Below are 26,844 nucleotides of genomic sequence, written 5' to 3'. Positions count from 1 at the left end.
CTCTTCCCAGCACAATGGCCCCGACTGGCACAGTCTGTGAACTGGCTTTTGGGAAAACATGGAATGAACCCCCTTCTGTGGGCTGCAGAGCCATTTAGTCCCAACTTTTCTGTTGTTTAAACAGCTCTCAGACAAATAAATGCCTTTGTGGCTGTCAGCTCCGGCTCTGCTTTCCTGTCCCCTCCCAGCTCTCCAGGAATGAAGTGTGTGGGATCTGACCCGCCAAGGGAGGGGGAGGCAGAGGAGCCCCATCAGGGGGTGTTGAGGGCTCTGCCTCCTCCCACCCACTGCTCATTTTGCCACTGCTGTTTGCTAAATGACTAGTCTGGGCTGCAGGGCAGCTCTCCTGCCTGGCACAGAGATCTCTGGGCATCTCTTATCTCTGGTGTTAATTCCCTGTTTCCCTGAACAGTCCTCTGTGGCCGAGGGAAGAGCAGCTCCTGGGTGGAGAGCCATGTGCCATCCTGCTCTGCTGTCACCACACCTGCCATGGAAGTGGCAGCGATGCTGCCTGGCAGGAGCAGAGCAGCTGCTGGCGTGGCCAGGAGCAAGGACACGCTCGGGAGGTGGCTGCTCTGGGGCAGCTCGCTGCATTTAAAGCAGGTAGCACTCAGCAGAACAAGCACACGTGCTGAAATCCCACACAAGTGTGGATGGGAAAGGGTAGGAAACCCTTGGTGCCCTTTATGGAGGGTGCCTGGCAATCTCACCTGCCCTCACCTTCCCTGCGGCCGGCATTAATTGGGTTTCTCTTATAAAACCAGAATGTGGAACAGTGAAGTGCTGTCGGCACACACCTGCTGGGGCTCTCTGGGGAGCAGAGGGAGGCAGGGCCAGGGAGGGGGTGCAGGCTCGAGCTGAAGCCTTCAGTCACACAGCAGAGTGGCTCTGCCAGGCGTGGGGAGAGTGTCCTGCTGAGCTCTGCCCAGGTAGGAGGGCAGAGAAGCATGAGAGAGGCTTTTAAATGGGGGTAGGGGCTTCTGCTCTGCAGGGGGAAAGGGGCAGTAAATGGGTTTTAACAGCACAGTGTGGGGTGACTGGAACATCTCTGGCCCTGCCCAGGGCTGAAGGAGACGCCTGACCTTCCCCTGCTGCCAAGGAAAGCAGTGCAGGTTTCCCTGTGGCTGTGGAGGGAGGCTGAGGAGAACTCAGAGCCCCTGCTTGGGCATGGAGGGGGCTGGGGTTTGCTGGGCACTGTTTCAGGATGTTAAAAGCCTGTGTGTGTCGAATCCCATGGGAGGTGGCTGTAAGCCATGCCCCGGGGCTAAAGGCTGGAAGCCAGAGCAGGGAGGGGAGGGCAGTGCTCTCTGTGCTGCAGCTCTGCTCGTGTCAGCCCTCTGTGCCCAAGGTCGGTACATGGGGCAGAGCTCCCAGCCTTGGAAGCCTTCCTTACCCTCCTCCTCCTCCTCCTCCTGCTGCCAGGATATGTGCTGTAACTGTGTGATGCTAATTCACACACCTGTGGGTTCCTGTTGTCCCGTGTTCCCATGTCACTCCCTCCTGTCCCCACAGGGCTGTAATGTCATGGAAGACCAGGACCTTCGGGATATCGGGATCGGTGACCCGCAGCACCGCCGGAAGCTGCTCCAGGCTGCTCGCTCCCTCCCGAAGGTCAGCACCGACCAAGGATGGGGAAACAAAAGCCAGACCCTGCACCTCCGGCCATGGAGGAATCTCCGGGGCTGTGGGAAGGGCTTGGGGAATAGCAGGGAGGAGGAGGAGGAGGAGTATACTGGTCTTCCAGGCCATGTGGATGGTGGTAGCTCCCTGCTGGGACTGTTACTCCTGCCAGTCTTGATCCCGAGAACATTCTTTGTTTGTACAGTGCTTTTGTTACTGGCTAGTGGAGATGGTGATGGCCTGTAAACAGATTTTCATTGACCCCATATGCCTTGGGATCCTAGCTCCTGCAGCTTTCAACACCTTTCTTGTGCTTTCACAGTTGAAACCCCTGGGCTGTGATGGGAATAGCCAGCCATCAGTTCCTGCATGGCTCGACTCCCTGGGGCTGCAGGATTACATCCAGTCCTTCCTCTCGAGTGGCTACAGCTCTATCGACACTGTGAAAAACCTCTGGGAGCTCGAGATAGTAAATGTGAGTGACACCCCTCTCCTGCCCTGTTCCCTGGAGCTGGGACTTGCTACAAGTCTCTGAGAGCAGCTCTGTGCCCGTGGTGACCGTGATCTCTCCCTGCAGGTGCTGAAAGTGAACCTGCTGGGCCATCGGAAGAGGATCATTGCCTCACTGGCAGACAGACCCTACGAGGAGCCACCAGCCAAGCCACCACGGTTCTCTCAGCTGAGAGTGAGTCCCTGCTCGTGCTTCCCTGCCTGGCTCGTGTGTCAGTGCTGGCAGAAATCAGTGGTGTCCTTTCAGCTGCCTCACCTCATCCTCTCCAGCCACCCAGGCAGCAAGTATTTGTGGAGGGGCAGCCTTGCAGTGAGTGGGGCAAGATAATTCCAGCCCTTGCAGGTCAGCCTGTGGATGCTAACTCCATGGGAAAGGTCTGGCTGCCCCTTGGGATCAGGTGCCTGCACTGAAGGGGTGCAAGGTGACATTCCCACCTCTGCCCTGCACAGAAGGGAGCTCTGAGCCCACTTTCTTGCCCTTGTTTCCTGGTCAGAGATGTGGGAGCTTTCAGCAGGCAGGAGTGACCCAGCCCAGCTGGAGAGGGACTGCAGCTGGGACTTGGTGTTTGATTGCACCCTTGGGATCCGGAGCCCTCTCCTGGCCCGGCTGGGCTGCTGAGAGCTTCTGCTCTCACTGCCAAATAACACTTGACAAGATGTGTGGATGTTGATTTTTGCTACAGGAGTGGCAGCATTTGGATGTCAGGCCCTTGTTATGGGACTTGGCTGGGAGGGAAGCATCACATTCCCCGTTCTTCCTGAAAACTGGCTTTGAGAGCTGAGTTTGGCAAAAGCTGCTGGGCTCAGAGCGACGCTGTGAGCTCAGGAATGGGGTAGCATGTCGTGCTGCTTTCCTCCCAGAGATTGCTAATCAGCTTCCTGGAGCAGGAATTGAGTGATTAGAGTTTACCCATCCTAAACATCTGGTCCTTGCCCTGCTGCAGAGCTCTGCCCTCTTGGATTCCCAAAGCTTTCCAACCCAGCCTTAGCTGAAACGAGTTGGGCTCTTGTGCTCTGCTTGCTGACAGGGGAATTTTTAAGAACTGGGTTCAAGTGTGAGAACAGAGAGAGTTCACACTGGTGCTGCACTGGGAGGGTGCCCAGTACAGACCCCCTGCTCAACCCCCTGTGCTGGAGCATGGGAAGGACCAGCAGCCAAGGATCTGCACCGTGAGCCGGGCGAGACTGGAAAGCAGCAGGGCAGAGGTGGGGAGAGGGCTGCTTAGCTGATTGAGATGCTGCCCGGGGAGGCTGGCTGGGAGAATGGGCCATTTGCAGCATTTCCTGGCGCTGCAGCTGCTGAGCTCCAGCGCTGGCTGCGGCGCGGGGGGCGGGCGGACGTCAATGGCAAATCAAGCGAGTGGGCTGAATGGGAATAATGCGGCCGCAGCTGTGCCGAGCTCTGGCCGTGCCTGCGGGCCCTGGGCGCGCTCTGGCGGCGGCTCCCGGGGCTCCTGTGCTGGGGTGGCTGATCATCATTGCCCTCGGGTGCTCAGCTTAGTGCTTTAGGGGAGCCCACCCCTCTGGAATCACCTTGCCCCTAGCCTGGCATGTCCCCTGGCCTCCTGGGATAAGCTTGCAGAGGCAGAGGCAAGCTGAAAGGGTTGAGTACATGGCTGAAACCATCCCGGAGCAAATCAGTGTCTCATGCAGAAGGGAAAGGGTGGGATTGGCACTGAGGCAGGAGCCCCCCAGAGCAGCAGCTGACCCTCAATGCATCCTGTGTTAGGCAATGGGGGGCACAGCAGAGCCCAAGCTGACTGTGACCCTTTTTGGTGTCTGCTCCTTCCAGTGCCAGGATTTGATGTCGCAGACGTCGTCACCCCTGAGCCAGAACGACTCCTGCACAGGCAGATCTGCTGATCTCCTGCTGCCCGCCGGGGGGGACACTGCCAAGAGGCAACACGATCGTGGCACTGAGGTCACTCCCTACTCCAGAGCTGAGCGCTACAAAGCACAGGTTAGTGGGTGCTTTTGTGTGTCCTGGGGCCCTCTGCACAGGCTCCCCCATCTCTGGAGCCAGGGAGAGAAGGGAGGGTGATGCAGGGAGGGAGCTGGTCAGGCTCAGCTTCCCTCAGACATTAAAGCCAGCAGCTCCTTTATGCCTCAGTTTCACCTCAAAAATGGATGGCTCACACTTCCACCAGCACTGGCACCTTAACCCCATGTGCTGCCTCCACTCAGCTCCTGGGGCACTTTGTCATTGCCAACCTCAATCCCCTCAGCTCAAAGAGCCCCCCTGAGAGCTGTTCCAACCCAGGTTGAACCCCTTGTGGCTTCACATCCGTGTTTCTTCCCGTGCAGGAGGACCGTCGGGAGTCCAAGCTGACCCTGCGCCCCCCCAGCCTGGCAGCCCCATATGCCCCTGTGCAAAACTGGCAGCACCAGCCCGAGAAGCTCATCTTCGAGTCCTGCGGGTACGAGGCCAACGTAAGTGGCTTTTGGTTTGTGGGATGGTGAGGATGAGGAGGCTCTGGGGGCCAGGTTGTGGGATCTCAGGGAAATGTCACTGCCTTGGGATTAGTAGGATTTAACATCTCTCCTTCGTTCCCGCAGTACTTGGGCTCCATGTTGATCAAAGACCTCCGAGGGACAGAGTCTACCCAGGACGCCTGTGCCAAGATGAGGGTACGGAGACCCCGGGGGCTTCACTCGCAGCCTGTGGTGGATGATGTGGGTTGGGGAGGGGGGAACTCAGTGGTTCCCCAAACCCTCCAGGGGAGCCACCAAACAGGCAGTGCCACTGTCTCTGGTCAACTGCTCCTTCCCAGCATTGTTCCCAGTGCACTGGGAGAGTGTCTGTTTTCACTGAGGAAGTGGTGGCTGGGTTCTCTTCATGTCCCTGTCTCTTCCCCTCTGCTTCCACCAGGAGCTAACTTTCTTCCTCCTGGTCCCAGATCCCCAAAACTTCCTGTATGGGCCTGAGGGTCTCTGGGATGGGGTAGGGTGGGCTGGAGCAGGGCAGGGGTGAAGAGGGAACATCCACTCGCAGTTGGTCACTTGAATATTCTCATTTCTGAAGAAATCCACGGAGCACATGAAGAAGATCCCAACCATAATCCTGTCCATCACATACAAAGGAGTGAAATTCATCGATGCCTCCAACAAGGTGAGCTGCAGATGCTTCAAAGTTGGTGTCTGGAGGGACACAGCCTGCAATCCCACCTGCCTGGGGGCTGCAGATCACTTTTTATAGCTCCAGAAGCCACTGCTGGTCCTGGGGAGCTTCAGGGGCTGGGAGAGAATACCAAGGTGGTGATGATCACCTGAGTGCCAAAGGCTTGGCAGACTGGCTGCTTGTGGACCAGGTTGCCATTTATTCCTGCCATGGGAGGGAGCTGGGAGTGATCTGGCTGGAAGGCTGCCCTTCCCTGTCCTCAGGACACCCTCCACAGCCACTGTTTGCCGGGTGTATTTGCCATCTCCAGAAGGGTGACGGGTGCTTGTGGTTGACCCCGGCAGAATGTCATTGCTGAGCACGAGATCCGGAACATCTCCTGTGCTGCTCAGGACCCTGAGGATCTCTGCACGTTTGCCTACATCACCAAGGACCTGCAGACCAGCCATCACTACTGCCATGTCTTCAGCACTGTGGATGTGGTGAGTGCATTGTCACGTCACATCTCACATCTCCCAGTCCTTCACAGCCCATTTGTTTCATCCCTCAGCTTTATTGACTTATCACAGACTGCTCCTTTCCAGGGTTCTTTCACCCATTTTTACCATAAAGTAGTCTTGGTTCAAAATGCCTGTCCTTTGGAACTCTGTGGACAATGAGAATATTTGTCTGGCTTCGTTACTGCTGTCTCCAGCACTGAATAAAGCAGGGCAGGAGCTTTCCCTCCTGGGGAATGTGCTGTGCACAAACCCCTAACACGCTCTCAATTATGTTGAGCATAATGGGCTGATTTAACAACCTTTTAACTCAGAGAGGGTAGAAGTGTGATTTGCTTTTATACTTGAGCAGAATCAAAATTGCACAAGATTTTTTGGCTATTTTTCTTTATGCTCCTGAACTGCAGTGCTGGTGGGGCTTTACAGGTGGGCAGGGGGTCCTGGGCACAGGGCCCTGGGGGAGGCAGCGTGGTCCAGGCTGCCTCACATCAGGAGCTCAGTTGGCTTTGCCAGGGACACAGCAGGATATGACCTGCTGGATGGGAAGGCGCCAGCTCTGCCAAGGTCTGTGACCCTAGAGCAGCTTCTGAGCACAAGTGTGATCTGACAGCTTTGTGTTCTCTGTGTTCTCTCAAAGAACCTGACGTACGAGATCATCCTCACGTTGGGGCAGGCATTCGAGGTCGCCTACCAGCTCGCCCTGCAAGCCCAGAGGGCAAAGCCTCTGGGTGCTGGAGCAGGAGAAATGATTGAAACAAAATCTTCCAAACCGGTGCCTAAACCACGAGCAGGCATGAGGAAATCCGCGGTACGTGGGCGTGGGCAGGAGCGACTGCTGGGCTGAGCTGGGGGTTCTTGTGGGCACCACACCCCTGCACCTCCCCTGGGTGGTGGGGGGGAGCCCAGACGTGGTCCAGGTGCCCTGTGCTGCTGCTGGCACTGCAGGTCTGTGCTTTTGTCAGTTCTGCTGCGGGGCTGGGGCTTCTCCTGGTAGCAGGAGGGCAGGCAGAGGTGGAAATAGCCCAGGTGGGATGGGGCTTTAGTGCCCTGCTGGGTCCAGCACAAGCTTCCATGTGCAAACCCTGCAGAGCTGCAGTGAGATACGTAGGTGAGCTGCAGTATGGGATTCCCCATAGCCAAAACCAGCCAAGACTGGAGCTGCTAAGGAGCAGGGACTGCTGCACAAGCCACTGCCTTCCTTTAATGTCTCCTTTTGTCTGTGTTCTGCTTGCTCCCCCCGCTCAGGTGCCGCTCCCTCCCGACACCCGCTGTTGTTACTGTCACACCTGTACAACACACCGCCCCTCCTACCTGCCGCTGCAGTCTGTTAGTCCTGGAGTGAAGGTCTTTACCCTTCTTCCTGCCCTCCTCCCTTCCGAACCGACCCGGGCTGCCTCCCCACTTGCTGTGTCTCCTGCTGTGTCCCCGTGTCCTGCCTCGCTGTTGTTCCTCCCCCTGCTCGTTCTGGCCCACGCTGGGATGAACCCTGGGGATCTGCCGCTCCCTCCCGCCCCCACTGATGCAGTGTGGCAGCTCTCAGCTAACCCCGCTGCTCCTGCTGGGGTGGTAATAACTTCCCCGTGGCACCCTGATTTAGCAGGACAAGAGGAAAGAGCCGTGCTTGGTCAGGAGGGTAGATCACGTGGGAGCTCACCTGCCTGCCAGGAGCTGTCTCCCTCTGTCCCATTTCTGTAGCATTCCGCTTTTCATGCTTGTTTGAGATGAGCAAAGCTGTCGCTGATGGTGACAGGGACTCGCAGCCTAATGCAGGGAATCATCTTGGGGTGCTGGGTTGAGACTGACATGGCCAGACATGTTTTAGCTGTGAAGGACTCAAATGCCTCCCCAGTAAGAGCTGCTTCCTTGCACACGTGCACGGTTTTGGGACGGGCAGTAGGCAGGCAGGCACTCCATGCTGAATCCCCGCTCATTCTGTCCCAGAACCACGGATGTCCTAAGATGCCCTTTCTCTCCTTATTTTCTAGCTGGATCCCCCTGAAGTGGACCAAGACTCCCAGTCTCATGCCAGTGTCTCCTGGGTCGTGGACCCCAAGCAGGACTCCAAGCGGACCCTCAGCACTAAGTATGAGACCACTATCTTCTAAAGCAAACGCCCGCGTCCGCCCCGTCTAACCGTGCCTTTGCGATCTGATCTGTCTGCTCTTCTAAACTCCCTCTTCCTCCAGCTGCTCGCCCTGAGCCCGCGTAGGCACCGCGTCCAAGGCAGCAGCACTTAGGAGACTGTAGACTTAAACGGCTTTTGTACCTGATCGCTGCTGAACACTGTGAATCTCCTTACTCGGAAACAAGGGTAACGCGCTGTAGCTGCCCCTGAGGCGGGAGGAGCAGAGAGGGCAGGCTGCCAGTCGGAGATGTGGATCCAGAAAAGCCGCCCACTATTTTCACGTCTTCCCCCCTTGCTCTGGCACTGTGAATCCCTGGGGCAATGTGATGCTCCCCAGGCCTTTTTTTTTTTTCTATCTCACCTTGTCCTTGGACTGATGGAGACCTCTTGTCTCTACGGTGCACACACTCCCTCCTCCTAGATCCTTCTCTTCCCGACTGAGCCACGGCTGTGTACTGTTCAGTGAACTCACCTCTCCTTCCCTGCCAGTCGAACCGACACTAACCACTGTGATGCTCTCTGCAAATAACACACGGGCACTTCCATTTCCTCACGGCCACCCTTGCCCACAGTCTCCCTCCTCCAAGCCCAGCACAGAACTTGCTCTGGGTCGTGGGGGAGCGTTGGTTTGGGCTGGGTGTGATGGTTCCCACTGTGAGCTCCGTCCCCCCAGACATGAGGGGACAGTTGGTTGCATGCATTTCAGTCCCTTGTAGGTTTTTCTTCCCCTCATAGTCCTTGTGTTTACACTCGCCAGACTTCTCCTGAGTGCTGGTGTAGTTCTCACATGGCAGCCTGTGGTTTAAGCTTTCAAAGGCACATGTTTTTGTTAGCTGCGGGCTGGGGAGGGGAGGTGTCAGCTGGACACCACAAGCAGCATCAGCAGGGAGAGGTCAGGGAGCAGCCCTGGGTTATTTGCCCCTGGTGTTAGGGCCCAGCAGCAGCTTGTCTGAGTTTTGCTATGGCTTTGGAGCTGCTGCCTCAGATCTTCCATTTCCCCTCACCTGTGGTGAAATCTGATGTTTCAAAGTCTTTATTTAACTCTTTCTCAGGAATGAGTTTGATCTCCCAAGTCATTTGCAACTTAATGGCAGACTGACCTCAGACTGAGGGCTCAGCTAGTGGGAACCCAGTGAGAGGACTAAAAGTGTTGTCTTAAAGCAAAAAAAAAAAAAAAACAAAGGAAAGCTCAGTGTAGTGCATACATTTCATATGCCACAGAGCCCCCTGACACAGAGTCAGCACTGCCCAGGCCCTGCAGGGCCACACTGCCAGCCCAGGCCTTGTGGACAGCAGAACATTGCTGTGCCTGAGCTTCTCTGGGAGGTTGGGTTTGGGTTCCTTCAGCACTTTTCCAAGCTGTAAGAATGCCCTGAAGATTTCTGTGTCCCTTTAAGAGAAACTAAGTCCCTGGTGTGGGTGGCAGAGCAGTTTCTGTGTGGAGGTGTTCACCATGCAGCTGCCACACATCCGCCCAGTGTCAGAGAGTCTGAGCTCTTCATCTCCCCCTGCTCTCGGCTGGGAAGGGCAGGTCCATCCACACCCCCTAAATCGGGGTCAGGAGAGCATGTGCCTTTCTAAAGGTGACCAAACCCAGCGGGGATCACAGGCAGCCCTGCCCAAACCGCGCCGCTGCCGCTCTGTGTCCATAGCCCTGATGGTTTTTGTGTCCCATCTCCGGGCCGTTCACCTCGCCTTTCCCAGCACGTGTTTTTTGTATAGCTCGGAAATTCATTCCATTATCTTCCTTTCTGTTTGCCTCTGCGAAGCTGAGCTCCAGGCAGCCGTCTCCTACCACGGGATGTAATAGCGGGGCAGAGACCTGGGATGCAGTGGCCTCCTGACATGAAGATCATCTCCCTCTGGCACGGGTGGCTGCCTCGGAGTGGGTGCGTGGCTGCTCGGTGAGGGCTCCCAGAGCAGAGGGGGGAAGGGACCCATCCTCCACCGAGGAAAGCCTCTCTCTCCATTCCTAGCGAAGGAAAACTCGAGACTCGGAGGCCGAGAGCGATGTCGCCTTTTCTAGTTTGAGACAAAACATCTTTCGACCCGTTTCTTTTTTAACGAAGTGACACAGAGCAAATCCGGTTCACGGTTTCAATGTAGCGTTGCAGCTTTTTCGTGAGGAAAAAAAAAAAAAAAACAACACAAATTTTTATTTACTGAGAATCCCGCAGTCCGGCGAGGAGCACGATAGAAAGTCTTAGCAGGGGCGTGGTGTGCGCATTTCTGACGGTACTTACTCTGCTTCAGCTCTGGGGGAACAGGAGAGAACGCCAAATTCTTGGAAATCGCTTCCTCCCATGTGAGAACCTGGTGGTCTAAATCTGCATCCAAGCCACTCCACGCTTTTGTAGCAAATGGAAGCAACTTGAGGAAAAGAATCTGCAAAGGATCTTTCACCCCAGAGCAGCTGTGGCCAATATCCTCGATGGTACAAAGCTTCCTTATCCCCCTGAACTGTCGTGTTGCAATACTTGACATTTCTATGGCAAGGACCCCGTTTCTTCCCATTTCCGCACTGAATTCCTGGGGACGACTCCCTGCTCCAGCCTCTGTGCACCTATCTTGTTTTTAAATGCAGTTATGCCCTGAAGGGTTGGGGGTTTTTTTAAGTATATTCAATTGTGATTTAGCACTTTTTTGATACTAGCTGATTATTTAATTAGTGCAACCGTTTCAGAAGATGAACAAATAAGGAGTTAAATTTTGGGCATTACACTGAAACAGTCCATCCCCAAGGACAAACCACATCAGCCTGAGGGTGGCTTGGCCCTATCTGAGCCCAGTGTCCCCAAAGACACCACCTCAAAGGTGCTGTGTGCTTGCTTTTATTCCGAATTACAGAGTGTTTCACAGTGGTTTGGGCTGTGACTGACGTGCTTTCAGACTGTTCCCCTCTGGGGAGAATGTTCAAATGGTTGTGATTTGAATTCTTCAGATGCAAAATGTAGCGCAGCGCGTCCGTCATGATCTCGTCAGGCCCTGGCAGGGCTGTGGGACCTGCTGCCACATGGGAACGCTGTGCCCAAGTAATTCCTGTTTAACTCCAGTTGCTGCTGTATGTCAGGATTTCCTTTAGTCTCTCTCACCAGTGAGGCTGGGAGGGAAGTGAACCATAATCCCGAGGGCACAGACCTGTAAAGGATTGGGAAGGAGGAGTGGAGATTTTGGGTTAAGTCGATGAATTTAGGAAACCTAACATTCCTTGTTATGCACATGTTGCAATTCATACTGGTGTAAATGTAAATATTTGGTGTGTTGGCAACAAGTCTTTGGTGAGATTGCAAATTGAACCTCTGCTTGGGAGGAGGGACGCCTTTCCTTTCTGACTCGTGAGCTTTTTTTGGAGGTTGGCTTGGAGGTGACGTGGTGATGAAGACTCCAATCTTCAGGCACTGGGCTCAGGGACCCTGGTGGTCCATCCCAGCCCCATGTGTAAACCTGTGGTTGTCTTTAGTGATCCATTCTTTAGCCAGATACTCCCTTTCTCACCTCACAGACAGAGCAGTTGTTTTGGCAGTTCAGTGTGGTGGGGTCTCTCGAGGGACTCGGTGCTGGAGACTGACCCTGGGCTGTGCCACTTGCTGGCTCCTGGCCACCTTCACCCACCCACTGTGCAGTATTCAGGCTCTTCCTCCCTGCAGGGTTTTGTGCTATCTGGAGGAAAGTGCCCCAAATTTCTGGTGCTGAACATGACATTGCATCCAACTGCATCTGCTGTATTACCTGCCAAGGAGGAGCTGGGGCTGCCCTGGGCCTTGTTCCTCTTTTTAAAGACAGATTTTGTTTCACAGACTTTGGTTTGTGGACTGAGCCCTCACTCACGCCCGGCAGACAAAGTTGCCGAGTTTTGTCTTTCTTTTTATAGGAGGGAATGATTTTTTTTTCAAATTGAAGATGCTTTATCCTTTTTTTTTATTTTGTGTTTACAAAGAAGAAAAAGAACAGCTCTAATCTTAGCTGTTCAGCTGATTTTAACCTTGCTTTGGGATTGTTCTTTTTAGAAGAAATTATGCAACATTTTTGGGGTACACACCTGTCCCCCCTCCCAGAGAGAAGATGCAGCACCTTCAAGGCTGTGCCTGTAGTGAAGTCTGTACCTTCAGGAGACTGCTGAGACACAGAGCAGATGCCAAAAAGCCCCAAACACGTCCCGTTCTGTGTGCAGCTGAGGTGGAGCCAATGCTTTAATGCTCCTTCCACCACCTCAGAAGTTTCCAGCAGCAGCAGCATTCCCCTGGCTCTGCTCAGATCTCTGTTTTGGAGCCGGCACAGCGCTCACAACGCTGTCGTGTTGCAAAGGTCTCCCCTTTAGATCTCACATTGGTATTACCTTAATTATGATTTCCCAAAAGAAAAGTACCTGTGCTGTTCTCGCTAAGTCAACCCAGCTCAGACATTTTTCTTACCCACAGAAGAATAACCTGGGATTCCCTGACAGGGCAGAGACAGTCGAGTTCAGTTTGCAATGTGGACATTTTTGCTAATTGTGATGTATGGCAGTGGGGCTGATTTGTAATACAAATGTTATTTAATCTGTCTGTATTTTGATACTTGAATTTCCTTTTATTTCCTGTATATACAATTGTTAATCTGTTCAAATTTGTCTGAATTTTAAACATCTTGTGGTACCAAACATAACCAATCTGTGCAACAACATAGACTGACCTCACTACAACAAGGCGAGATTGTAAATATTCCTGGGCTTCCAGCAGTCGTTTTGTTGTTTTCATAATTGTACAACTTAGAACAGACCGAATTAATAAACAACCTTAGACACACGTGTGTGCTGTTGTGTGTGGCCCCAGTGTTGTGCCCAAGTCCTCCTGGGGGTCTGTGTCAAAGCAGGGCAGTTCTCATCCTGCAGGCACTGGCTGGGGGGGTTCGGGAGCTTTGGTTGCTCTTTCTGCAGTCAGTCATAATGACCCAAACATTCAGTATTATTATTTTGAGACTAATTTATGCGTAAAATCACATCCAAATGTTCTGTTAAAGGCAGCACGAGGGTCTGCAGCCATTGTGGGTGTGTTCTACACGTGATGGAGGGTTAGAAAAGCTCATTTTTACCCCCACTAATGTACATCTGCAAGGACTGTGTCCCTGGGGGCTGTCATGTACTGGAGATAGCCACTGAAATCCCTTTTTGCAGCGTGGCAGCGAGTGGTTCCTGTGACACCAGCACCCATCTGGGCAGCCAGAGTTCAGAACATTTACCCAGCAAATAGCTGGGGCTTGCAAGGAACTAGGACATTTCAGTATGTAAAATTAGAGCAAGAAATCCAGACATTTAAATACAGGTTAAAGTTCAGATTTTCGTGTCAAGTAAAATCTGGCTGATGTGAAATGCTAAATACACCAGGGATTGCTAAATTTATACCGTATGTTCCATTTCTAATAACAAGGCGAGTCAGGTTTTCAGGCTGACATGAAATACACTGAGCTGGTTTAATGGTTTGAAACACCATGATGCTTTATCCCTCACAGCCACAGCCCTGGCTGGGACTGACACCTCAGCAGAGGTTACAGGCCCCAGGCAGAATGAACACCTTGAGTTAAAAAGGCCTGATCTGCACTGCAGTTCAATGAGCTCCACAGCCCCTTGCCTTCCCCACCAAATAGTGACAGGTTTTTCAGGAAAAAAGACTGCTACTTTGAGAGGTTTATTCAGATCCTGATGTGCCAAGGGTCACCTCCTGCTGGCCTCCATGGAGTTGTCGGATGGATTTTTACAAGATTTGAGAAACTGGAGGAGAATGGATTCCACCCCTGCATGGTACGTGGAGAATGTGATCAGAAATAATCCAACTTGCAGCTGGGAGAAATACCTTCCTGAGAATTCCCAAACTCTTGCCTGTTGTAGATTGCACTTCCAAACCCGCACCCAGCTTCCAGCAGCTCCTCCTGAATGGAACCAAGGCCCTTTGGGAAATCTTTTTGAGAGTATTGTCCATCGAGGAAAATTAAAAGGCTGAGGAGGGAATGAATCCACTGCCCGGTAGGGAGGAAAAATATGAAAATAAAAAATAATTGGTCAGTCAAGAGAAATTTCCTGTGAGAGAAGCTTCCTCAGGCAGCCAGGAGTGGATTAAGGACAGTCCTGTTGCAGGAGGATGTTGTAGGAACCAGGAATGCTCTGTAGGGATGCAGATAAACCAGGATCCAGCAGGACACTGTGTGGCACCTGAGAGCGCTCCAGGATCAGCTCTACTCACCTTGCTTTCTCTTTTTCAAACATCCAATTTCTTTCACGCAGGAAAAAGCCACATCAGTGACTTGTGGTGTGGAGGGGACAGAATCCAGCCAGATCCTTCTACAGAAGGTGCAGAGGCAGCACAGCTGTTTATTTGTGTGTGTTTATGAAAAAGCTGTGAAGGTATTTGAGCCCTTCTCCTACCTCAGGGAATAATTCCCTTTGCCCAGGCTCCCAGCAGAGAAGATCCATGGATTCTTGGTTTACCAGGAGGTGAGACCTGGCTCTGCTGTGCTGCTCTGACTGTGGGGTGGGGGCTGCTGCTGCTCAGCCTCTCTGGGGTGACCCAGGGGAACAAACAAACGCACAAGATGTTTGCAGGACCAGCCTGGTCATGCTCAGCTAGCAAGAAGCAGGTTTGGAGGGCACTGCAGGCTGGGGGGATTTGTTTGTGTGGGAGGAGCAGCAGGGGAGAGCAGGGAACTGCTTACACTGACACACGTCCCAGCACAGGGTTAGGCTCCAGGAACTGGTATCCACAGAATGTTATACTGGATAGATTTCAGCCTCCAAGAAGGACCTTTAATGAAGTCTGAGGAGGGAGACAGGCAGCTATAGAGAAATCTCTGCAGGCTAGGAAAAAAGTCTACATCAAATGCAGCTTTTCCTTTTTAAAGAGGCCTCCTAACTGCATTCCCTCATTCCTCGCAGGATCTCAGAATCCTTCAAACTTGTGAGAATTCCCAGTTCCTCCTGGGAAGGCTCTCAGCTCTGTTTTCTGCATGCAGAGGCAGAGGCTCACTGTGTGAGATGTGCCAGTGACAGGCCTGGAGGGAGGGATCCAAAAGGCCTCTGGCTCTTAGAGGCATTTCTTTCATCTGTTACTGAGCAGGTGATGAAAGCATCAGGTTTGGAATATCCAGGGTCCATTTAGTGCTTTAGTAGTTCCTGTAGGAGCAGTTCTTTTCTCCCTGACTTCCTAGGCAGCTTTTCCAAGACCTCCTGGAATTTCTTCCATTCATACTGGACATCGAGTGAGTATAGAGGGTCTGGATGGTGACATTCAGCAAATGCAAAACCCTGAAAACCTCTTTGGGATGAGACAGTGAACTGAAGGTTCTACACTGCAGTAAAAAAGGTGAGGCTATTTTGGAATGCTGAGAAAGTTCATCAGATGCATCACTTGCCCTGTCTTAGCTGAGGGGTAAAAAGAGCACAGCACTTCTTAGAGAAACCCTCCCTGCCCTCATGAAGACCAACAGAATGTTTTTCTAGCTAGTGCTTGTTTCTGCAGTGAGAGAGTGTCAGTCACTTAAACAGGTCTTGAGCTGAGACGCCAATAACTCAGAGGAGAGCTCCTCTGCAGCGTCTGCTTTGTTCATGTCACAATCACAGCTTACACAGCTGGAGCCTCTAAATCTTTCCATATTAGTGACTCATACCTGACACTCATCAGATTTAAGAACTTCTTAGTAAATCGTGAAGCAATGAATAAATAAAACAGGCTCCAACTTTTTTTTGCTTATTCCAGGAGCCATCTTATTTTCTTGGTACTTCTACAGTCAGACACAAATCCATCTCCATCCCTATTCTCACACATTTTTTGCTACGAGACAGTGAAAAGCCAAGCCTGAATATATAGATATTTATTTATATACACGCAGACCTGTGTGGAAGAAGCAGTCCAAAGTTGCTCTAAGGACAATTTCATGCACAATGGTCAGTGAGGAAATGTCACCAGTGACTGCCCAGAGCTCGTTCCAGGAGAGAACTGGTGCAGAGCTGGCTGCAGAAAAGCAGGATAAAAGTAAGAGAAGGAACGCGAGCCACAGCCTGGAGAGGAAAAGGAGGTTAAAAGCATTTACTGAGGAGCTTTCGAGTGAAAACGTGCAGGTTTGTGTACAGACAAACCACGTCGCCGGCTGAGGGTGTGAGGGGACCCGCGATCCTCGGCGCGGGGCTGACCCCTAGTGCCGGCCTCCTTGAATTAACACCAGCACGGAGCGAATTATCACCGGGCACTGAGCGAATGATGACCAGGCACTGAACGAATTATCACCGGGCACTGCCCTCGGCCGCTGTCCCCGTCCCGGGGTCCCGGGCCCAACCCAAAGCCGCCTTCGGGCCCGGCGGGCCGAGACTCCCCGCAATCGCTCCCCCCTGCCCCGCGAATGGGCCGCGCCAGGCGCCGTGCTGAGGCCGGGCGGCGGGGCGCTCCCATTACAGGCAGAGGGGGGAGCGAGGGGGACAACGGCCCCGGTGTGAGGGGAGTCCCGGCGCCGCGCTGAGGGACAGGGCGGCCGCGGCGGCGAGACCCGGGGGGAGCCGGGGGTCTGCCATCGTATCCCGGCCCTGCCATCGCATCCCGGCCCTGCCATCGCACCCCGGCCCTGTCATCGCACCCCGGCCATCCCAGCCCTGCCACCCCGAGAGCTGCCGCGGGGCCCGGCTGTGGAAGGGAGCTGAAGGGAGATCTGCTGGCCGTGCAGCCACCACACGTGCATCCTTCCTCCTTCATTCCTCTGAATTTGTCTTTTTCCTTTCCAGAAGGAAGGGCTTGACTCCAGTCACCTGCTGTAACCTCTCCTGCACTTCTCTGGGATTGGGGTTAATCCTTCCAAAGGGCAAACCCACAAACCCTGGGATGAGGCTCCTTGCGTGCCAATAAAAAATTTGCCTTTTTTCTCTCTCCCAGCAATTTCACCCCCTTTTTAATTTATTTCCTCAGCATCCATGACAGCTGCCGCCCAGCACCTGCAGCATTGAGAGATTACAGAACCCCCGGGCCACAGGGCAGGGACAGGGGATGGAGATGGGGATGGGGACGGGGACGGGGACGGGGATGGGGATGGGGCGGCTGCTCAGAATCGTGGGGACAGCTTGTGACTGGGAAAGCAACTGGTCAAGAGAAACAAAACCAGTAAAGCTCATTGTGAGACCTGCCTGGCCCAAATCCTGCTCAAGAATTTCCCTCGGTGCTCCTTGTGCAGCTTTGTGCAATGCCAGACCCAGCTCCTGCTCTTTTCTGATCTTTAGCTTGCCATGAGGAAGCTGAGGATGGGGAAATAGCATTTATAGGGAGTAGAACAGCACAGCTCCTGAGGGGACTGCAGTTTGCTCTTGTCTCTGTTTCAGAGAAGGGCCCGTTGCTTCCAGGCTATAAATCCTGATCCCAGAGGAAGCAATTGGAAGTATTTAAATATATATGCATTTGCCCTGCATTAATTTCCTTTCCCAAGTGACTGGTGACATGAAGGATTGTAATAGCACAATGTATTTTTAATGCATTTCCTGCAGATTTCTGCAAGGCAATCTAATTCCTGAGTGGGTTTAGCTTGCTGCAGAGGCAGAAGACTTCAGGAGCACTGGTAATAGGGCTGGGTGGGTTCTTTTAATCTACTGTTTTAATGAGCTCCATCCATCTCTCTGATTAGATTAATCTCATTTATTTTAGCCAAGCCATCTAGCTGAAATCCCAACAGAGGAAATTGGGATTTTGAGTCTTTCAGGGTGAATCCTTGGAGTGTTAGGCAGCAAACTCCACAGGGAGATTTCCAATTTTCCCTTTTATCACCTCAGAAATTTGTAACCCTGGTGATCACATTGGAAAAGGACCATTTGGGCTATGAAGCTGCCTCATTGATGAGGGGCTGTGGAGAGCCCACGCAGGTCTCTGCCCTGCTTGAAGCAAGTTCCCTAAGAAATTAAACCCAGCCTGGTGTGGAGGGCTTAGCTTTCCAAGAAGGCTCCCATTTTCCTGGCAGGAGCAGAGAGAGCTCCATGGCTGGACCTTCCTCACCTGTGGAATAGCCACACTTTTGCAGCCCCACCGTCATGACCGTGCTGGGCGCGGCAAGGGGGAGAGCCTGCCAGTGCAAACAGAAATACCTTCCCAATGAAAGGGGAAATGGATTTTTTGTTTAAAAGATGGCAATGTTTTTCCAAGCCTGATGAATATGAAAGTCCCCATTTAAAAGAGTCGAACCAGCGGAGAAACTGGTCACTGTTTGCACGCCCACGCGCCGACAGAGGAGGTGAAAACAAACTTCCTGGTGTGTCCCGATCCAAATCACCTGGGAGTGAAGCACAGTGCCCCGAGCTGTGAGCTGCTGTGCTGAGCAGCCGCAGAAGGCTCTCTGTGAAAAGCAAACCTCGTCCCAACAGGAGAGGCAGAGCCCCGGTGGTGTCACAGCCCTCACTTCCAAAACGGGAGGGAATTTGGAGCCTAGCAGCTGCATCTGTGGCTCTTGGAAATTGGCCTTACAGGAGGAAGGCAACGGGGGTGGAGAGCAGAAAGCATTAGCAGGTGTTTTGGGAGGGTGTGGAGGGGAGAGCAGGGGAAGACTGGAGTTTTCCTCTGCCCAGTCCGCCAGGAAAGCTATTTTTGCAGGAGCTCCTGGGCGCCAGACAAGGTTTGGATTGTTCCCGTGCTGGATGCTGGTGCAAATACGTGGGCAGACAGCTGGATCCTGAGGAGCTCCCAGTGTCCCAGCAAGCGTGTGAAGGGGTATTTTACACCTTGTCCAGGTGAGAGGATGTCTTGGCATTGGGTTTGTCGTAATCCCTGGTTTTGGTTGGGAGTCCTCTGGAGAAGTGAGTATCTGCTGCAGTGCTCTTGTGGCGTGGGCATGCAAGGTGTGTATGTGCCCATAACATAGCACATGCTTCACCAGCAGCTATGGTATCTGTCAATTCCCTACTCCTCAGGTGGGTCACAACCTTTCCTGTGAGACATCCCATGCACATGAGCTGGCTGTTGCCACCTCGGTCACAGTGGCCAAGTCTGAGCTATGGGGAGCAGCCCCTTGGAGCAAACCAGCCCTTGTCTTGTCCAGCCTCCTGTGGGCAGTGCCCACTCTCAGGGTGCTCCAGACCAATGTGTCATCTGTGTGTTTAGGGGATGGGCTGCTGCTGGGTCAACTGAGGCTTGGAGGGGTTTGGTTCATGCTCACATGGGTAGCCTGGTCACAGGTCAGGCATTGTGACTGGGAGTTGTGCATGGAGCTGGGGAGATGCTTCTCATGCCATCTCACCCCTTTGGACACCTCCACACCCAAAATTAGGTTTGGGCTCCCCGTGCAAAGCACTGGTGCTGCTGGCTCTGGATAATCTTTGTATTTGCTGACTTGACTTAATTGGGGCTCGGTGGAGAGCTCGGCTCTGGGGAAGCTGGAGGGTACGGGGAGGCCCAAACCACACACAGCGCTCAGGGAGGGATTGTGATCAAAAAAAAAAAAGTTCAAAGGTGTTCTTGGCTTAATGCGGTTTATCTAGATTGCTTTATGTTCGTTAATCTGGATTAACACAAATTCTCTTGGAATGGCTGCCTGGGGAAGGGTTTGCTCAGCTATTCTGACAAGGACAGACTTTTCCAAAAGTGAAAAGTTTGAGCTGGGGAAAAAGAGCCAGGTCCCATCTGGCATGAGTACATGGAAGCTTTCTGAGCAGAACAAGGCTGTTTCATCCCTGCTGCCCACATCCAAGCCTCCCTGGCACCCGCAGACACTGATGACTGATCAACTTCCCCCACTACTATGGAGGATTAATCCTCCCTGTTCTTCCTGGGGTGATGTGAGCCCCTTTTCTGGCTGGCGTGCCAGAGTGGATGGCACAATTAGTGAACTTCAAGGTAAATGGGAGGTCAAGCCCAGATTTGAAGGTGGTGATGGGTGTGAGCATGACCCAAGGAGCCATGTGATGTGGGCAATGTCCTGGAGAGGCAGGTGATCTCCCTGTCCTCTCCTTTCCCCAAGGCTGGGATTAGGGGAGATTTTACAGCTGAGTGACCAGCCTCATGGTGAGGTTTGGTTCACAATGGCTCAGCCCCCAGCCCCTTACCAAGGAAACTTCTAGGTCTTTTAGGGCCAAGCTGGGCATCAGCAGAACAGTTTGTTCCTGCAGGGAACCTGTCCCTGGGAGGCACCACCCCTTTGCATTCATAGGGACTTCCCACCTTGAGAACAGGCAGAGAAACACCCAGTGTGAAACCTGGAATTTGTGGAGACGGATGGCAAAGCACAGTGCTTTGGAGAGGGTTATCTAATGCTTGAACCTACACCTGTGATCTGGATGCACTTTCTTGTTCTTCAAAAGACTTTTCATGCAGCCTTGGGCAGGTCCTTGCACCAGACGCCTCCTCCTTCCACCAGCTGCCTGTGATCAGGATTGCTTGGATGCCACAGGGCTGGAGACCTCTCAGGGTGCAGTGGATCAGCTCCACGAGGGGCCCAGCTCCATCTCTTAGCAGCCAGGAGCAGCAGCAAGCAAGTAAAGCATTCCTGCAGAGCTGGGATGGGAGTTGTCAGCAGGACCTGGGGCCTGCCCCAAACCCAGGGGACTCCCTCCTCCCCCTGCCCGTGCAAACACCAGATTAACAATTTATTTGACATGTTGTGGCTGGTTAGTTCTTCACCCGCTCCCCTGATCAGAGGGAATAAGTGTTGCAGTGTGCAATAATGTTCATTTCAGGTGAGGGTAAATATAGAAAGGAAAACCTGCTGAGAGCAAGCCATTTATTCCTGCGTTTGGAAGCCTCTGCTCATAAACAGTCAGTCATGCCCATTTGGAAAATCCCAGTGTGGTTTTCTTGGCCATCCTAGAAGAACATTTACTTTCCTGTAGGTTAAGAAGTCCGTTTTAAATAAAAAAAATAATGTCATCTCACTTCCAGCTGCCCTCGGGCATTTAGGGCTTGTTGACACACTAAGGCCGCTCTGTTCTCATGCAAAAGTGGTCTGATGCAGGAATTAGGAAGGAGATCCTGCCGGGCTTCCCCAGCTGGTTGGGCTGTCAGCCCCTTGTTCTTTGGGTTTTCCTTGTTCCCCTTGGGATTTTATCCCATTTTAGCCGTGTGTAGGGTTAAACCCCCCCCGGCTTTTGGGGGGGGTGAGTGGGTGTGGATTCAGGGAGGTGCTGGGGGTGCCCTGAGAGCCCCATGCACGGGGAGGCTGGGGCAGAGGGATGAGCTCATGCTGGACCAGAAAACCTCTGAGGGTTCTTGGGAGAGCGTGCCAAAGGCAACACGACAGTGTGGGCTGCAGGAGCATCCCTCAAACAAGCCAGCAGCCGTGGTCAGCCCATGGTGACCTGCTGCAGCACAGGAAAGACACCCCGAAGCAGTGCTGTGGGAGGAGGCTGAGGATGGTGGGGAGCCCATGGCACAGCCAAACTCTGCCTCTCCCCTCTATCCCTGAGGAGCCGTGCGGGAGAGCGGAGGGCCGGTTGGAGTTGGACGCCTGCCCCCCGTCGGCTCCGCGGCTGGCACCAGCCAGCTCCCTCCTCTGGAGTGTTCTGCACTCAATAAGGGTCTCTCCATGTTTTCTGACAGCCTCTGGATTTGGCTCGGGTTTTACCTTGGTTTCCAAAGGCAAGAGGCAGTTAAGTCTCTTGGAAGAATGAATTAATTAGCAAATGCCTTTGGTCAGGGCAGTGCCCTGAGCAGTGTGCCCGTGCCTCTGCACCAGGTACAGGCTCGGAGAGGCTGCTCTTACCCTCCCATATTTCCAGAGCTGTACATGCATCATCTAATAAAAAAGAAAGGGAAAAAGCCTCCCCCGGAATGCAGTATTGACTTTAATGGTGGCATTTGTGTAAGCAACAAAATATTGACGCAGTTGGCTGGGGTCTGGCCGGGGCTTCTGGAAATAAACTGCTGCCTTGTTAAATTGTAGATGGAAATGCAAGTGGGAAAATGACTGACATCTTACACAAGGCGGGCAAATAAAACCGCTGCTTTACTACAGCGTGAAAAAACTCAGGAATTAATAGGTCTCCTTCTGCTCCAGGGTGTTGGATTTATCCCCAAGTAAGATCCATAAACTATTTTAAGGAGAGAAGTGCTACTTTTAAACATGTGTGTCTGGGTCCTGGAGTTCCCGTGGTGTCACAGTTAACCCCTGCCTTGTCACGGCTGTGGGCAGCAGAGCAGCCCCCCACAGCCCCATTTCTGGAGGCACATTCTTGCCAATGCACAAACACATCAACACCTGATAAATGATGAGGTTACTTTCAAAAGATGTTTTCCTACAATATGTTCCCACAGCTTCTGTCAGAAATGTGTTTCAGGCCTCGACCTGGACTCAGAGCTTGATTTTACTAGTGTGGGACATAAAAAGTATTTTAAAAAACCCACCTGCTCCAAAGCTGTGTCTGACTCAAAGCAGATGCAGCAAGCATTGCTGAGTCCATCTGGGGTGTGACCCAGCACACCCCAAAAGACTCCTTTTGACTTCAGTAGCTGAAGACCTTTTATCATCTTCTATGGGAAATGTGATTAACAGATCTGTAGAGAGTGATACATCACTTTCCTTTCTACCCAAAGCCCCTTCCTTCTCCACCCACATCCTGATGATCTCCCAGCTGACGTACATGTGCTCGTGGAAAAGTAGGATGAGATAAAAGCTGTCTCCCAGTGGCACAGGGTCCGACTCACCAGCAGCAACGACACCAGTGTAATTATACACGCTCCAGTCCGATCTCCCAGTAATTATTCTGGAATAAAAGCCTGCCTATTTCTGTAAGACCTTATGTCACTTGGAAAGCTGTTATAAATTCAGCTGGAAAAAGGGACCCTTATTCTGGGATAAGTGTGGTTAGTGGTTAACTGGGAACAGGGCTATTCCTGGCGTTGCCATCGACCTTCCCGGTGACGCCGGGGTAAGTCACTTCACCTCAGCGTGTGTCACCTTCTCCTGCTGCAGACTGGGAATTACAAACAAGGACTTTCGCAGACAGCGTTTTGGGAAGCCCCATGACTCTGGAAAAAAGGTGTCACAGGGTGCCAGGCAGTCATTTAGTGGGACCTGGTGCTTTTTTACCCACCTTGGAGGCATCTGGATCAAACTGTAGGCTGGGGAAATGAGGGACGAGTGTTGGGGACCAGCTGAGCCGCGTGAGCCTGGGCTGTTGGCGTGTTACTGGGAGTACTGTGTTTTCCTCTCGGTTTTTAAAAATAGTCTATTCTGTTCCAAGTTGTAGACCACAGCCCTTGCTGGGGCATTGAAATGTCTGGGCTGCTGTTTTCTCGAGCCAGCACCTTCAAGTGTTCAGGGTCGGGATGTGGTGCCAGCATCCATCCCCCCAGCTGCTTGGTCGGGCAAAGAGCGGGGGGACCTGCCCTGGACTGGCAGCATTGACCCTCTGGTTCTCGTGAACTGGAGGGAAAGGGAAATCTGGTTCCCTCTCTGCCTGCAGTATCCCTGCCTGGTTGAATAGCTGCTTCTGCAAGCCCTAAGGGCCTCGGGGACTTTTGCTTCTCAGCAGCTTCTTGTGCAGCCTCAGAAACTGCTTTTGGCTCAGCATCACACAGGCACACACAGCTGAAGATGCAGCTCGTTCCTAGCACATGGCATTAAACCCATGCTAAAGATGGGGAGAATCGTCTCGGAGGCTTTTATCACTTGCACAGTGCAGGTTGGCTCACAGCCGGGACCCATCTGCTTGCCAAAGCGGGTGCTGCCCACGGAGCAGCAGGACCAAGGTGCTGATGCCAAGAGGTGAAGGCAGAGCCTGCCCTGGCGCGTTCCCACGGCCTCCGTCCCTGCGCAAGCACCGGAGTGGGGCTCACTGCCGCTCGGAATTGGGCTGGAGCCAAGGAGGCAGAGGGGAAAAAGCCTTTTACAGTCCATTAGTGCTCCCCAGAGCCGTTCAGCCCCTCTCGTCGTAAAAGTGGTGGAAGCCACAGAAACATTACGGCTGGTCTGCAGAAGATGCTGGTCTGCAGAAGATGCCAGCCCACCTCCCGGCTCCGTGTCCCTTCCCAGGGGCTTTGCCAAAGCCGCTGGCCCTCACGGCAGCTCCGGCTGCTGGAATTCCCTCTGGGAACGAGCAGGCAAGGGCTCCCCTCAGGCAAAATGTACATGGGAGGGTTCCAAGTGCAAATGTGTGTGTGCTAATGGGAACTGAATTGCCTCTTGCCCCGCAGCCTTGCAGCTTGAGGAAAACAAGGCAGGGGCTAGGAATGACCTCATATCGCCTCCCAGGGAATGTTTTGCCAGATGAAGGGGGGAGAGGCAGCATCAAGACAGCACAATGTATGTATCTCTCTCCCTGTGTAAACATCTCTGTAGCTGCAGAAACCTCTTAAAACCCCGAATGAGAGGAGAGCAGCTGCTTTGATCTGTGGATGTGGTTGTTGTTTTCTGAGTGCAGATCCGTTCTTTTTTTAATTTTGCTTCAAATTAAAAAAATGCCTGTTGTGATCTTTTGCTTTTATTTCTTGGCGAGGGACCGGAGAGTGGTGCAGTAAATTTTCATGACTCCCCATGTAACCGTTTCAGCATGGCTGACAATTCCTCGCCGGCTCTTCAGCGCCACAGCACAATGGGCCGAATCTTCTGGCCCTACATGAAGCCAAAGCAAATGGATTTTGCCCAGAAGTGCACAACGGGGAGTGGAGGCAGCAGGGAGGAGAATCCTGCCACCTCCTTCCCTGCCACACACACGCACACTCACACACAAGGCTGGGGCTGGCAGGGTTGTCCCAATGCCTGTGTAGGGTTTTGGAGACAGCTCCCAGGCACAGATCCATTCCAGCCCTGTGTGGCAGCAACAGGAGCTGGTGAGGAAGCGCTGGGCTGTCCTGCAGGTGATTTCAGTGTGATTCATGGCACGCCCTCCACACTCCCTGTGTGATGCCGGGAATCCCCATCTGCCCAATTTTCCCCTTGGGGGACAGCCCAGTGCTTGGAGGGGCACCAAGGCATGCACAGCCCTGGCACCACCACTGCCCCTTTGGCCACTCGACCAGGCAGCATGCTTTGGGATGAAAGCAGGACTACACAGCTTTTTCGGGAATTCCTGGACATCAGCACTTCACTCCAACCCCACTGGTTCGCTGTGGTGCTTTGTAACCCCGTTGGAGGAGAGAGACATGGGGGTCCTGTGGCATGACCCACCCCCCAGCAGTGCAAGGCACTGGTTTAACTGGGAGTACCTGGCCAGGGACCTGTCCCTGCTGAGTCGGTCTGGGTGCGAGCGAGGAGTTTGTTCATTCCCCTGTGCTGTCACGTGGCTGCTCGGTGTTTTGGCGTTTTAATTACACACGGTCCTGTGTATTTAAGGCTGGTTTATGGGTGTTTATACTAATGCGTAAACCTGCAATTTAGAAGCTCACTTATAAATCAACATTGCTGAAGGTCTTGTCCCTCGTGCCGTGAGATCGGTCTCCAGATTTAGAAGATAGGTTAGAGGGGAAAAAAGGAGGACTGTTTAGTTTTCCTCTGGTTATGATGATAAAGGATCACAGGATGGGGTGCGAGGTGCAGTGGCTGGGCACAGAGATCCACCAGCGTAACCCAGAGCAGAGTTTCCATTTTGACTCTGCTCTTATGAGTCTCTGCCATAAGAGACTTGTGTTTCTGCAGCAAATTCCAGCCCAGAAAGAAAAGCAGTGCCACAGCTGCTGATCTGATACTCACAGGAGGGTGGTGGCACCCCACTGGTGATGTCTTCAGATCAGGTTTAGGCTGCAGTGACCAGAGCCCTGTCCCACTCAACACCTCAGGGGAGGAGCTTCTGTACCAGGAGCTCCTGGCACAGACTGGAGCTGGCTTCCTCCAGCAGCACTGCACAGTGGGATGGCACATTTGCACTGGTGGCTCATGGTCCTCTCCCAACACATCCTAAGATCAACACTTCCACATTCATATTTTTCTGTACAACATTTTTTTACAGCTTTACGAATCATTCGTGCACCTTTGCTCCTTATCAGCTGCCGTGGAGCCTGGCGGTGCCAGGGATTTGGGTTACTGTTGTGCTCCTGCAAACCCCCTCCCAAAAGGTCCCTGTCCCAGGAGGGCAGTTTTTGTAGGGAAAGACTCAGGGACTCCTCAGCATCCTCCTGTCTGGCTGTGGTCCCTCCTCTCCTTTGTGGGTGCCTTGGCTTAGCTGGACATTCCCCATTGCCTCCAACCCTCTTTGTTGATTCTTTAGGAGTTATTAGAACAAAGGGGGGTTCAGGAGGGTGTAGGGGCAGCACAGTGGGCTGGGAGGGAGATGACCCTGTGGGCAGGATGACCACTGAGGCTGTTGGACCCGCTGTCCCTGGACAGGTGGAATCACTACACACCTTTCTCCCGATCCTACTCCTGGCTCCAGCCTTATCTCCCACTGCAGTTTCCTGGCTGGTTGATGCCTTTCCTGGCTCAGGGAGCAGGAACACCCCGGAAGAGAGATGGTGCCAGCAGCTCCCAGCACAAGGACGGTCACGGGCTGGAGCAGGGGTCCCCCTGCATCCCTGGGGTGCCCCCAGCTCCAGGGGGCCGGGCTGTGAGAAGGTGCCACAAGCAAACAAAAAAAACCTGAATATTTCAGAAAAGTCTTTTTCTTCCCCTTCCACCCTGATTTCCAGTCCTCCTCCCACCTCTCAGGGCAGCCAGCAGAGCTGCTCTCAGGCCCTGTCTCCCCCTGCCCAGCACCCCGAGACGCTCCCGCAGCCACCAAGCCCACCCAGGTCATGCCATCTGCAAACTCTCGGGTTTTTTTCATTATATATATTTTTTTCCTTGTCCTTTTCTTTTCCACCCCTTGCCTTTTCCCATGCCATACGCCTCCCCCTGGCCCCCCTCCCCTTGCCACCACCCCAAGCCCTCGGCTGGCCGAGGGGCTGCGAGGTGCGGGGTGGGTCTGGGGGTTGCGGGGGGCTTTGCATTGATGCATTGATCGCCCATGGTCTCTGCCTGACCTCCCTGCTCCCAAGGAAGCAGTCTCCATGGCTACTGGCCCTTCTCCTTCAGCGCAGACTGTAAATTCCTGCAGGCAAAGCCCAGCCTTGGGGGTGCGA

The 26,844-nt window shown here is 53.2% G+C and overlaps 1 protein-coding gene across 9 annotated transcripts in view; it reads left to right on the top strand.

The window, feature by feature from the left end:
* The window catches only part of ANKS1A (ankyrin repeat and sterile alpha motif domain containing 1A), a 77,322-nt gene extending 64,668 nt beyond the window's left edge, over window positions 1-12,654 (top strand). For 4 of the 9 annotated variants that reach the window (XM_014872738.2, XM_014872740.2, XM_014872735.2 and 1 more), the window contains 10 exons: window positions 1,513-1,611; window positions 1,943-2,095; window positions 2,198-2,305; window positions 3,923-4,090; window positions 4,435-4,560; window positions 4,687-4,758; window positions 5,153-5,239; window positions 5,593-5,730; window positions 6,383-6,553; window positions 7,731-12,654. In XM_014872738.2, coding sequence (XP_014728224.2) covers window positions 1,513-1,611; window positions 1,943-2,095; window positions 2,198-2,305; window positions 3,923-4,090; window positions 4,435-4,560; window positions 4,687-4,758; window positions 5,153-5,239; window positions 5,593-5,730; window positions 6,383-6,553; window positions 7,731-7,850 — 1,242 coding nt within the window. In that variant the 3' untranslated portion in view covers window positions 7,851-12,654. Of the gene's footprint in view, window positions 1-1,512; window positions 1,612-1,942; window positions 2,096-2,197; window positions 2,306-3,922; window positions 4,091-4,434; window positions 4,561-4,686; window positions 4,759-5,152; window positions 5,240-5,558; window positions 5,731-6,382; window positions 6,554-6,990; window positions 7,090-7,730 lie in introns of all 9 variants that reach the window. The other 5 variants (XM_088180514.1, XM_088180513.1, XR_015808767.1 and 2 more) reach the window with 4 other exon arrangements.
* Window positions 12,655-26,844: the final 14,190 nt, after the last annotated feature.

This window comes from Sturnus vulgaris, chromosome 29 (assembly GCF_052056855.1).
Source record: "Sturnus vulgaris isolate bStuVul1 chromosome 29, bStuVul1.hap1, whole genome shotgun sequence".
NCBI classification, from domain to species: Eukaryota; Metazoa; Chordata; class Aves; order Passeriformes; family Sturnidae; genus Sturnus; species Sturnus vulgaris.
The sequence above is the reverse complement of the archived record's forward strand: the minus strand, read 5'-3'. Positions and strand labels throughout refer to the sequence as shown.